Source organism: Bubalus bubalis, chromosome 16, assembly GCF_019923935.1.
Source record: "Bubalus bubalis isolate 160015118507 breed Murrah chromosome 16, NDDB_SH_1, whole genome shotgun sequence".
Classification (NCBI taxonomy): domain Eukaryota; kingdom Metazoa; phylum Chordata; class Mammalia; order Artiodactyla; family Bovidae; genus Bubalus; species Bubalus bubalis.
Genome location: NC_059172.1, coordinates 21150831 through 21164212, shown reverse-complemented (window position 1 = coordinate 21164212; position 13382 = coordinate 21150831). Strand labels below are relative to the sequence as shown.

Genomic DNA, 13382 nt, shown 5'->3' with positions numbered 1-13382 from the left:
AGGTAATACATACCGGGTAGATGTATATACCTGGTAGGTAATAAATACCAGGTAGAGGTGGGGTAATTTGGAAGAAAATCTGCAGTTTTAGATATTTTCTGATATTTCCTTTCCACTAAAACCGAACATCATCCATCAGGTTCTCTAAGTGAAGAAGCTGATTAAGTAAGGTGCTCTTTCATGAAACCTAACAAAGCTTATCACCTACGTTAGTTCATAAGATTTTGCTAATGAAATGAAAAATTATTCCCAACATACTGTTACAGGGGAGAAGAAATGTTTGTTGAGTAACCACTGTTTGTCAATTTTTGCCGTTCATTCACTCTCTGAGGAGGTAGATAGGATCACCTCCATTTTACAGAAGGGACTAACGCTCAAAGAGGTTCTGCTATCTCCAATGTTATATGGCTAAGAAGCAGACAGAGGAGTTGAGAGCACAGGCCTCTCTGACCTCACACCCATTCTGTCTTCTTTTCAGTGTCCCAGCAATGCCTGCCAGGGCTGAGAGCAACTCAGAGAGAGCCTCTTTTGCCAGCATCAAGGGATATAAGAGAATTTCATGTTCTCAAAACTTGCTCATATGCAGTTGGTGGCAAATCTAAATGAGGACACCCACTGAGAATTGCTTTTTTCCCTCTCTTTCCCACTCGCACTTATGTGCCACACACGAAAGCATACTGATCCTTCCCAAATACAGAGAATATAAACAGAAATACAAGATGGAAAATTCACGAAGATATTTTCATTAACTTCCTTAATTTCCATTTTCAACTTGGCAAAGTTGAAACAGTCTAAAGATTCCACATAACAGTCTTAAAAATGCCTTTGGCTTTTCATTAAGAATTTGTTAAACCAGGAGCAGAATCCCCTCATCCCTGAGCAGTAACCCTAGTTCAGAATAGGAATATGGGGCTGGCACACAACTGGAGCTTCCATTAATGAAAAGGTCTGAAGTTTATTTTAATCTGGTTCAGACACAAGACCAGTGAGACTCTGGCTAAAAGAGGGCAGTGAGGAAATGAAGAATGATGGTGAGGAACACCCTAATGCTGGCTGGCTTAAGGAGACCAATCAATCCAGTACTCTTATGGATATAGCTTCCTCTTGGATTTTCATCTGGTCTTTGTTCACCTGACACAGAAAAATCAAGCAATGATAGAGCAATGGTTTCTCACCAAGGGCTATTTCTAGGCTATTAATCTTTCCTTTTGGCCTGAATGAGTTCAGGTTCCAGATCTGTTTTCTTAATGATGCAGTAGTCCAAATAGAGGAGTTCCATTCCTAGATAAGCTGTTGGGTTGAGGAAAAAGTTTGTTCCAGTTTTGTTCCAGAACTGGAACGAAATTTTTGGCCGATTAAATAATTTCCTAAAGGCGTCCACTGAAGGAGCCCTGTTTAAAGATACAAACACTTCAAAGAAATTTATGGATTTACCAAGCTATAAAGTTTCTTCATTATATCTACAACATATATAGCAGAAATTACATTTGGTTTAAGATCTCCTATCAAAACACACTCCTCAATTTTAAGAACTGTTAGAGAAAAACTAACAAGTGACATTCAGATTGTCCACCTGCCCACAAAATGTAAGAAATAGGCATTGACAATTTCAGGGAAAGAATGAAAGTTTGTTAAATCTCATTTTAATTCTCATTTTGTTCAGTACTGTTGATAATATTTCACAAACCCAAGGAAAATCCCTGAACTTTTTGTATTGTGCAAATCTATAATAAAACTAGACTAATTTCAATTTCAGAATTTACTTTAAAGTTTGTCCATGAACTCTTCTAAAACGTTGGGAAAGTACAGACATCACACACATCATAAGCCCAAGTACATACCTTATACCCAAGTGCTTTTAGTTCACTTGCAGAGCAAGGATATAGATCCATGAACTTGTATCTGTCTACCAGTAAAGCTGTTTCTTTGCCTTCATACTCTTCTTTGAATGCTGTAAACCGTCTTTTCTCCACTTTGAGTATACTAGCTAGATCACCAATATTACTTTCAAAAGCTAGAAATCGGGCCCAGATTTCTCTGTAAGAAAATAAATATAATCAATACTTCACCATCCTGGGTTTGGGACTTACAAAAATTTTCCAGTTCCCTTCCTCCCCCATATTTAAATTATAAGAATCTATTTTTTTTTATTATAAAGATTTCCAAGCTTCAAAACATAGAGTAGTATAATGAATACCTATATTCCATTACCTAGATTCAGTCATCATTAATATTTTGCTACATTTGCTTCCCTATGTTTTCACTTAAGTATCTGAAAGTGAACTATAGTCATCATAACCTTTCACCCTAAATACTTTCATATTTAAGGGTTTTTTGTTTTTCCTTATTTAGCCTACTTCCTATCATTTGTGGTCAATGAGACATTTATCCTAGAGACAGTAAACCGACTCTAGGTGGGAAGAGTTGAAAAGGAACCTAGATTTCCAATTACTCCTGAATGATATGACTTCACCATTTTGTAGTGGCATGAATTAAAATGTAGACTACATTCTTTGTGCAATGTATGAATAAAAATACATTTCAAAATCTAACATGATTGCTCTCTATTTTTTCCCAGTAATAGGGATCACTGGGGACAAATTAGTGCCTCACCACTGTTCTAACAGCCAAAATTAATTCTCTGAGACTCTACTTAAAATGTTACTAAGCACCTCTGTACTAAAGTAATACAGTGACTTCCTATTTTTATGCTAGGTAGGGGACTATCGCAAAACTTCTATACTGGTAGACATTATTGCTACTCAACAAGAAAGTAAGAACTGGGAAAGTTAGGAAACCTGCCCAAGGTATAGCTGACTGAGTTGGAATTTGAACCCAAGACTCCAAAGCCTTCCTACTTTCACTGTACCACTATACCATCCTGTTCCTCTGGTATAACTGACAGAGTCAAAACCATAAATCAGGGATGTAACCTGTCAAACAAACTTTCATTTTGTAAGAGTCTTTGCTCTTGAAAAAGAGATACAAAAATTTCAGAACTCTGCCCTAATTTGTTCATATCAATTTATAGGGATATAGAGAAAGATATATTAAAATATTTAATAACAAATTGTTAAGGCATCTCTCAAAATAATCCTAGTCAGTATGCAAAAAAAATTTTTTTAACAAATCTTAAACAGGTATGAAAATATTGCAGGCAGCCATTTGTAAATGAAACTTCTAAAGAGCAGGGAAATTTCTACTGAAACTTAAGACTCACAACAAGCAAACATTCATCCCATAGACTACAGTTCAAGTATTAAAGCTGCCATTAGAACCTGACCAGTAAGTTTTCACAATGGCTTACCCAGATTTCTCAGGAGGAAGACTTCCAGATGTTAAAACTCGTTCAAACAAAACTCGAGTATTATTGTCCTCTAGGATATTAAAGAAAATTTTAAATATTAAAAAAATTTAGCTCTATAATTTAACAAAGCATTATCTCATTGTATCCTCACAAAAATCTTACACAGAGGGGTCTAAGTATTATCACAACCAGAATTTATATGTGAGGAAGCTTGAGGTTCAAAAAGATGAAGTAAATTGATTCAGCTCATTGTTAACTGAGTAATGGACCTGTAACTAGAAGCCAGACCATACTAAACAAAAGGTACTGAATAGGTGGGTGGGGTGGTAGATGAACATGGATGATTTTAGAAGATAATAATGCTGACATTGGGCTTCCCTGGTGGCTCAGCAATAAAGAATCCACCTGCAATGCAGGAGATGTGGGTTCAATCCCTGGGTTGGGAAGATTTCCTGGAGAAGGAAATGGCAACCCACTCCAGTATTCTTGGCTGGAGAATTCCATGAACAGAGGAGCCTGGAGGGCTACAGTCCATGGACTCACAAAAGAGTCAGACACGACGAGGTGACTAAACAACAACAAAGCTGACATCAGATTCCATCCTCAGTTTTACAGTAAAAAATATTATACATGCTAGTAACTATTCTAAAAAATGAAGCAAAATAATATAAAACTGGTGAGGAACATTCATTTCATACAAGAAATTCTTTTTAATTAAATGCTCCACCAACTTACTTTCTGGAATTAAGTCCTCTTCCAGAGAGTAGAATCACTAAGTTGAAATACAAAGTCATGTTTTAAGTTTTATTCTTTTCTACTACGCATCTGGTCCCATCACTTCATGGAGAATAGATGGGGAAACAGTGGAAACAGTGTCAGACTTTATTTTTTTGGGCTCCAAAATCACTGCAGATGGTGATTGCAGCCATGAAATTAAAAGATGCTTACTCCTTGGAAGGAAAGTTATGACCAACCTAGACAGCATATTGAAAAGCAGAGACACTACTTTGCCAACAAAGGTCCATCTAGTCAAGGCTATGGTGTTTCCAGTGGTCATGTATGGATGTGAGAGTTGGACTGTGAAGAAAGCTGAGCGCCGAAGAATTGATGCTTTTGAACTGTGGTGTTGGAGAAGACTCTTGAGAGTCGCTTGGACTGCAAGGAGATCCAACCAGTCCATTCTAAAGGAGATCGGCCTTGGGTGTTCTTTGGAAGGACTGATGCTAAACCTGAACTCCAATACTTTGGCCACCTCATGCGAAGAGTTGACTCATTGGAAAAGACTCTGATGCTGGGAGGGATTGGGGGCAGGAGGAGAAGGGGACGACAGAGGATGAGATAGCTGGATTGCATCACCAACTCGATAGACATGAGTTTGAGTGAACTCCGGGAGATGGTGATGGACAGGGAGGCCTGGCGTGCTGTGATTCACGGGGTCACAAAGAGTTGGACACGACTGAGCGACTGAACTGAACTGAACTATGTAGGTAGACAGAATGTTATATTTTTCTAAAATATTAAAATCATTAATATACACCTGTGATATCTAAGTTTAACATGTAATTATTTACATGACACATAATTTTTTATATTTCTTTCTTAAATCAGTTTTTATACCAGATCATTTTTAGTCAAGAAATTACATATCCTGGATTGTGGTGTGGTTAAGTTGACTAAATGAGATATATACATACATATACGAATTCTCTAGTCTTGTGCCTGGTCTAAGGTAGAAACCCAATAAAGGATTGCCATTATTATTATTACAGCAAAATAGAAAAATAAAGATAAAGATGCTCATAAACATAATGTTTCTTTTTGAAATCTCTTCCCCAGTAGCCTCAGGGCATTTTACTCTACTACTTGGGCATTTTTAAGTTTTCATGGCTTGAGATTTGTGGCTTTATTCCTACTACTGTTGGGAATGTGCTGCAGAATTAAAGACCATTCTGCAGAGGGAAAAATTCCAGGAACATAATATCAAAGAATGACATTGATGGTTTAATATTAACCATTACAGATCTAGACTCTACTTACCATTGAGGTGAGAAAGATAGTCAATATAGGCCAGGACATATTCTGGAATGTCTCCATATTTCTTTAGCCCCAGCTCAAAAATCTTAAAGGCAACAGATTTGTCCTAGAAGTAAAGAAAGCAAAGTACTGATTTCCATCAGATAAGATACTCAAAGAATATTAAAACTACATTTAAATATGACTAAGTACATTAAGATTAAAATGAATATTAAAATCATGTAAAAACTGCAGCACTAAATACCATTCAGGGGATTTAGATTCAGAAATATGGAGTTTAATAAGGTATAAATTAGCAGGCAGAGGGGATATGAACAATGCTCCATGTAATTTTACACAGATACACTTAGGTCTCCTTTATGATACAGAAGAATTAAAGTTTAATAACAGAAACTAGGACTGCCTTTCTTTTAATTAGTTTATCTCAGATAAAGGAAATTATTCTACCTTTATATTTTATTTCAGGACTTACCTTACTACAGTAATATTCCATGAGTGCTGCAGTAACATAGACATGGTGGCGGGTTCTGGTATCTTCTCTTGCTTTTTTAAATATCATTCTTCCAGATTTGATCCCTTCAGCTCTTCTTGCGAATTTCATATATTGGATATATACCTATGCAAAAAAAGTATTTGTTTCCTATAGATTAGGTAGAATGTGATGCCTGTGGGATCTAATACAGACTCACCATACTTCTATACTAACATGTTTTGCTGTATAAGAAAGCAATTTGAATACTTGAGAAATTGAAAAGTATCAATAAGATTATAGATATTGCAGTATTTAAATCCATAAGCAATTTTTTCTGGTATTAAAGATGCATGCAAATTAATTTTTTTAAATTGAGATATAATTCACATAGCACAAAATTCACCCTTTAAATGTAAAATTCTGTGATCTTTAGTAAAGTCACAAGGTTTTATAATCATTACAATCATGTAATTCCAAACATGCTAATTAAATCCTAAGAAGGAATAAAAGTGAAAATACTAGAAAATACTAGAATTTCTTGATTTATTGCTTTAAAAACCCACTACTCTATTTTCTAAAGAACATACAATGTAACTTCATTGATAACTGAATCATTTTATACTTTGCACTAACAGAGTACCTAACACATAATGAATATGCAATATTTATTTGATGAACAAAGGTCTCTGGACTATACACAGGGTGACTGTTGAGTGGGCTCCTGATTGGCCCAGTTTTGATGATGCCAAACCTCGTTGCCCAGAGGAATGAACTATGAGTTACTTGAGGGATGAAATTTAACTTATTTGTCATTATACTGCTGGAATCTAGCACAGTGTATAGCACCGATGCAGGCTGCTAAACGCATTTTAAAAAGATGACTAAATGCAAGCAGTGGAATCCCAAGGTAAACAAACAAAAAAGGAATGGATCTGTAGTTGACGTGAGGCAGAGGGTCTAGAGCCCCGTGCGTTGGCCTGTCCACTTCTCCTCTAATTGAAAGAGTTCCACTACACTTTTGCAAAAATAGTGGCTTTGAAAACCACTATTACAGAGTAGAGTGAGTTCCTGTCTAACTGCTTCCCAGAATGTTGGTTTCTCTTGCCTCTATTTACTTAAAAAGAAATATTTATTAAGCAACAATTACATAGCATTCAAACTATGCTCACGAGGAAGGTGTTAGAAAAAGCCCCACTGTAGCTGTTTCATACTTCTGTACTTTAAAAAAAAAATAGAGCAGAGAGTACCTCAGTAATTGTCAGGGACTGGGAGACAGGGAACGGTTGTCAGGTGAGGGAAATTCTGTGGGGTGATTTAAGTGTTTTATATTTTAATTGTGATGGTTGTCCCATGACTATGTTATTAGTCAAGATTCACAGAACTAACAATTCAACAAAACAGCAAATTTTACTTTATATAGATTAAAAAACTTTTTTATAAAAGCAGACTGCAAAGGTGGGAAAGAGATTTATAAAGTTACTTACCAAGGTGGGATCAATATCCTCAATTGCCAGAAGCCTGTTATATATACTGTGAACTTTCTCATACTTCATGCGACTCTAAGATGGTAGAGAAGAAGTGGATATAAATACCTACTCATAAACAAGCAGGATTTGAGCTCTGAGGAATCCAGAGGCTGCATCCCACAAAGGCACCTGCTTTGAGCATAAATATATAATAAGCTAAGGACTAATAACGGTTCATTTTGCATTATCTCTGTCTTCAAAAAGAAACATGCCTGGCAGAGAAGCAGCTAGGAAAAAAAATTCAGTGCTGCAGTAAAAAAAATCCAATTATAAGAAAGTTCTAAATATTTTAACTTACCTCTTCATAATCTGCATATGCAAAATAAAGAAGCATATTCTTCTTTAATAAAGTGCTTATGGCTCTTTCATATATATTAGCAGCTTCATCACTAAATAATTTGGCATTATTCATATCCTAGGAGAGAAAAAAGAAAGCTCACTTACAGTAATTTTAATGTAGCTGAAAGAGAATAAAACACAGACTCATCATATGTATATACCTATGGACATACATGCATTTCTGGATTCTTAAAAAATTCCAAAGACTTCTTCCATTATTTCAACATAAAAAAGAATTATGTAAGTACTCTAAGTGATTCATCACTTTAATACATTAAAAAAGAGCCACTATGTTTTAATTCTAAGGTAGTCTAATCACAGGGTCACTAAGATTCATAGTGACATAAGATTAAAGTTTTCAATTCTTACACATTATTACCAAAATTCAGTGTTATACTTTTAGTAAATTATTGCTATATCGAAACCACGAAAAGACCAAAAAGGGGGGAAAAATGAACACTCACCCCCTTCTCTGCTAACAGTTTACTTGATTGCTCAAGGTATTGGGCAGCTTCATACCAAATATCAGGGTGATGGCCCAGCACCAGCAGGCACTGTTCATAAGCAAACATAACTAAGAGAAGACATTTGCAACATTTAATTAGAATAAACATTATTTATAAAACTATCCATATAAGTATCACAACTAAATTTTTAGGCTAAGACAGGGCCCTCAATAATGAATGATAATTAGAAATAAACTTTAGTGATTATTATCATCCACCCAAACCCATTCATTAATCATTTATTAAATTAATATTTATTGAGTACCAACTATATGCTGCTGCTGCTAAGTCACTTCAGTCGTGTCCGACTCTGTGCAACCCCATAGACGGCAGCCCACCAGGCTCCCCTGTCCCTGCGATTCTCCAGGCAAGAACACTGGAGTGGGTTGCCATTTCCATCTCCAATGCATGAAAGTGAAAAGTGAAAGTGAAGTCTCTCAGTCGTGTCCGACCCTCAGCGACCCCATGGACTGCAGCCCACCAGGCTCCTCCATCCATGGGATTTTCCAGGCAAGAGTACTGGAGTGGGGTGCCATTGCCTTCTCCGAACTATATGCTATGGAATGTGAAAGACACTGTGAATATACCAGTGACTAAGACTTCCTATATTCAAGAAGTCTGCAATATTTTGGGAAGATTGATATTAAGAAAACAATTGTGAAAATAAGCATGATGAGGAAAGTACAGTGTAATCTTAACTTACAGCAGCAGGACTTAACATAGTTTAGAGACTCAAGAAAGGCTTCACTAAGGACCTGACATCTAAGCGAAACCTGTAGAAGGGATAGAATCTGGTCAGATGAGAGTGTAAGTAGAGGCAGGAAGGACAGGAGTAGATACAAAAATGGTGCAGGCAAAGGAAACAGTACTTGCTAGGTTAAGAGAACAAGGCAAGACTGAGGAGTCTTTTTAAGTTCCAAAGTCTAGGCTAGCAGTGGCAGAGCAGTCTGTGTAAGACTAACTCTCGTGGGGGAAAAAATCATCAACAATACAAAAAGCAACAATTTGAAGGCACCAGAGAATGACCAAAAGAAAAAGAAACCAGAGAGGCCTGAGCACTAAAAAACTGGAATTTTAAAAAATTGTAGACATGTATTTAATATGCTATTCCCCTCAAATACACAGCCCTGTGTGTATAGTTCTGGGATAGCTAGAACTCAAGTCAAATGCTGAAGTTTTACCAGCTTGAGGTAAGTGACATGGAGTTCTGGGTTAGAAAAGCAACCGGAAATTAAGGGGGAAAAATCCCCCAAAAGAGAACCACAGAAGGTGGAGGCTGAAAATCTAGACATAAATGCCCTCAAATTTTTAACTGATTCTATAATAGACATCCACAGGAAAAAATACAAAGAGCCCGAGCAGAAAGAAGAGCTGAAAGCTGAGTGATATCTCATCAGCTGCCCACTGTAATGGAGACCATGTTTAGATTCTGACTCCCATCAGGTTAAGGGATTCTGAGTAAACACCTTGAACTTTCCATTGTCTTAAGAGTAAAGACTATATCCCAAGACTAAGAGATTTACCATGAGATAAAGGCCACTAACACAGGCTCATCCTAACACTGTAAAACCAAGCCTCCACAAAGTCCAGATCTGCCAGTAATTTAACTCCCTGCTAAAATAAAACCCAACATTCTTCAGAGGAAGACGACAGAATCTAGTCTTTACTATGTATCATTTACATGTCCAGAAATTTTTTTTTAAATGTCCAGACTTCTGACAAAACAAAAAATGTGACCTATAGTCAAGAGGAAAAGAAATCAAACCCTCAATGGCACAGATGTTTGAATTAGCAGACAAGGGTTTTATAACTATTTTAAATATACTCAAGGATAGAAAGAGAAAGATGGTAATGGCCATGGAATCTCAACGGAAAAAAGAAAACTGTAATACATATAAAAATTCATAGAATGGAAATTTATGGAACTGAAAAGTAGAATATTTGAAATGAAGAATTCACCAAATGGGCTCACCAGCATACTGTATATGATAAAGTAAAGGCCAGTGAACATGGAGACATTTATAGAAATTATTGAGTCCGAGAAACATAAGAGGAAAAAAGCCTGGGGATAAAAAAAAAACAGCCTTGGTAACCTATAGGATAATATCAAGTGGCCTAACATGCATATAATTGGAGTCTCAGGAGAGCTAATCTTTACCTCTTTTAGTTATCAGGGTCTGATCTTCTGTACGTAGAGGGTTGCTCTTTTCCCACTGGATGTACTTCTTCCACATATCCACCTGCTGAGCTTCCTGAGGAGTATTCTGAGGAGGCACTGAGGGAGCATTGCGGTCCAAACCTTTCATTACTGTCTCATATTCCTAGACAATAAGCATTTAGAATTCTGTGGTAAGCTGAAGAACAACTCATGTATGGAATGGAGTTGATCAGTTTGGAATATTTTGTTCAAAATGCCTTTCCCCTCCCCAAATACTACTTGTTCAGTTCAGTTCAGTTGCTCAGTCGTGGCCGACTTTTTGTGACCCCATGAATCGCAGCACGCCAGGCCTCCCTGTCCATCACCAACTCCCGGAGTTCACCCAACCTCATGTGCATCGAGTCGGTGATGCCATCCAGCCATCTCATCCTTGGTCGTCCCCTGCTCCTCCTGCCCCCAATCCCTCCCAGCATCATTGACTTTTCTAATGAGTCAACTCTTCGCACGAGGCGGCCAAAGTATTGGAGTTTCAGCTTCAGCATCATTCCTTCCAAAGAACACCCAGGGCTGATCTCCTTTAGAATGGACTGGTTGGATCTCCTTGCAGTCCAAGCGACTCTCAAGAGTCTTCTCCAACACCACAGTTCAAAAGCATCAGTTCTTCGGCGCTCAGCTTTCTTCACAGTCCAACTCTCACATCCATACATGACCACTGGAAAAACCATAGCCTTGGCTAGACGGACCTTTGTTGGCAAAGTATTGTCTCTGCTTTTCAATATGCTATCTAGGTTGGTCATAACTTTCCTTCCAAGGAGTACACATCTTTTAATTTCATGGCTGCAATCACCATCTGCAGTGATTTTGGAGCCCCAAAAAATAAAGTCTGACACTGTTTCCACTGTTTCCCCATCTATTTCCCATGAAGTGATGGGACCAGATGCCATGATCTTAGTTACTACTTTGTTTAATATAACCTAAAAACTATTTAAGAGCAGGGAGAAAGATAAAAGATTAATTACCCAAGAACAGGTTCCCAGGACAAGGTGAACAGAACAGCCCTGGGCCCTCTCTGTAGGTGATACAGAAAGTCATTCTCAGGACAGAGAGGTTGACTGATCAACATGACTAATGATCTGGTGGCATCATTATTGCCATCTCTGGAGAAACTTTAAAACTTCAATAGTTCATAGTATTAGGCTATTTTCCCTAACTTCTAACAGTTTCACTGAGTGGAAAGGAATGTACACAAGACAAAACTCTGTCCCTGAGAGCAATGTCATTAGACCAGACAGTAGTAACAGTATTCAGATATGTATGAGCAGATAGGAGGGATGGATAACAACTACTTGATTAATTCTATGTAGAACTTTGTCTCTATAACCTCTGTTTCTCTATTTTAAAAAATAATTTCTTCCAAACTTGATTTATTCTATTTTATCCTTTCACAAGTCCGTAAAGAGGTATTTCACTTTAAATATCAAATACATCATCTGTTCAAACAATGTAATTAACTGTTATTAGTTAAGATTGCCAATGATTGAACATATTGAGTGATACCAGATGGGAAAAGCCCCTGTGTAAATAACATACTCATAACAAACATTATAGTAAGTGGCCTGATGGAATTCCATACCTTTGCTACCCGCCTAGCATTCATGTAATCTCTACTCCGATCTTCAATCATTTTTTTAGCTAAATGAATATTGATACCCTAAGAGAAAAAAAAGAAAATGTACATTATTTAAAAATTAAATATATTTTAATATTAGGATAATACGGTTTATTCGTTTGCTAAGTAACTTTCAATTATTTGAGAGGTTTTTTGGTTAGTAAAATAAAGGTTTGATCAATTTATATGCTTAAGAAAACAAGGAGGACCTGCCTATATGTTATGAGAAGGGCAGTAAGCTTCAAAGATAGGGAATGATTTGGAAAGGGTCAATTATTTCACATAAAATTTTACTAATAAAGAATGATGTACAGATTCAGCTGGGTGAATAGCCATGGCTTAGTTCTAAAAGCCTTTTTCTAACTAGGTCTGCATAACTTCATTCATGCCTAGTAGTTCTCAAAGAGTAGTCCAAAGATTCCTGTTCCCCAAGACCCTTTCTGAGAGTCCGTAAGATCAAAACAATTTTCATATATCACTGAGACATGATTTGCTCCTTTCACAAATATACAGTGGAGTTTTTCAGAAGTTATATTGACATTCAATATGATACCAGATAGAATGTAGAAGCAGATATGAAAATCTGTCCTCTACTAAGTTAGATACCAGAGAGATTTGCAAAAATATTAAATAATGCCACATTTCTCAGAGTTTTTTCTTATTTGGGGAAATACAGTTTAATACTATTTATGTTAAAAATATAAGGAGTTTATAACTATAAACTTTAAATGAATTAATAAATATCTTGAAATTTTCTCAGTTTTAATTCCAACATAAGTATTCATAGGTAAAAGCCACATTGAATTTAAAAGTTCTTTGGGGGCTTCCTAGGTGGCTCAATAGTGAAGAATCTGCCTCACAATGGAGATACTGGTTCGATTCCTGATCCGGGAAGAACCCACATTCCTCAAAGCAGTTAAACCCGTGCGTTACAACTATTAACCCTGTGCTCCAGAGCTGGGGAGCTGCAACTTCTGAGCCCACCCGCCCTTGAGCCTGCACTCTGCCACAAGAGAAGTCACTGCAATGAGAAGCCTGAGCGTAGCCTCTGCTTGCTGCAACTAGAGAAAAGCCTGTGCAGGAACAAAGACACAGCACAGCCAAAAATTAATAAATAAAATACTAATAAATCACTTCCTATGAAACAAAGATGTTGGACCACAGTCCCACATCGCGCAATTGCAAGGCAACAGTCACATCACTGTAACTAGGTGACAGAGATGCATTGCAACTCATCCCGACGACTGGAAAGTAACGCCAAACAGGAACTCTTTCGTAAGAGCCAGTGGCAACATGTATGTGTATGACTGTGTGGATGTAGTTTAGCACTGAATAAAAATGGTTTTGTAAGAATTGTAATTCTCCTACAGT

The 13382-nt window shown here is 37.0% G+C and overlaps 1 protein-coding gene across 2 annotated transcripts in view; it reads right to left on the bottom strand.

The window, feature by feature from the left end:
• The window catches only part of CSTF3 (cleavage stimulation factor subunit 3), a 68483-nt gene that overhangs the window by 2716 nt on the left and 52385 nt on the right, over positions 1 to 13382 (bottom strand). For both annotated transcript variants that reach the window (XM_025266255.3, XM_006080395.4), the window contains exons 9-17: positions 11976 to 12053; positions 10343 to 10505; positions 8143 to 8252; positions 7638 to 7754; positions 7298 to 7372; positions 5814 to 5957; positions 5345 to 5447; positions 3308 to 3377; positions 1842 to 2037 (exon numbers count right to left, since the gene is read on the bottom strand). In XM_025266255.3, coding sequence (XP_025122040.1) covers positions 1842 to 2037; positions 3308 to 3377; positions 5345 to 5447; positions 5814 to 5957; positions 7298 to 7372; positions 7638 to 7754; positions 8143 to 8252; positions 10343 to 10505; positions 11976 to 12053 — 1056 coding nt within the window. The remainder of the gene's footprint in view (positions 1 to 1841; positions 2038 to 3307; positions 3378 to 5344; positions 5448 to 5813; positions 5958 to 7297; positions 7373 to 7637; positions 7755 to 8142; positions 8253 to 10342; positions 10506 to 11975; positions 12054 to 13382) is intronic.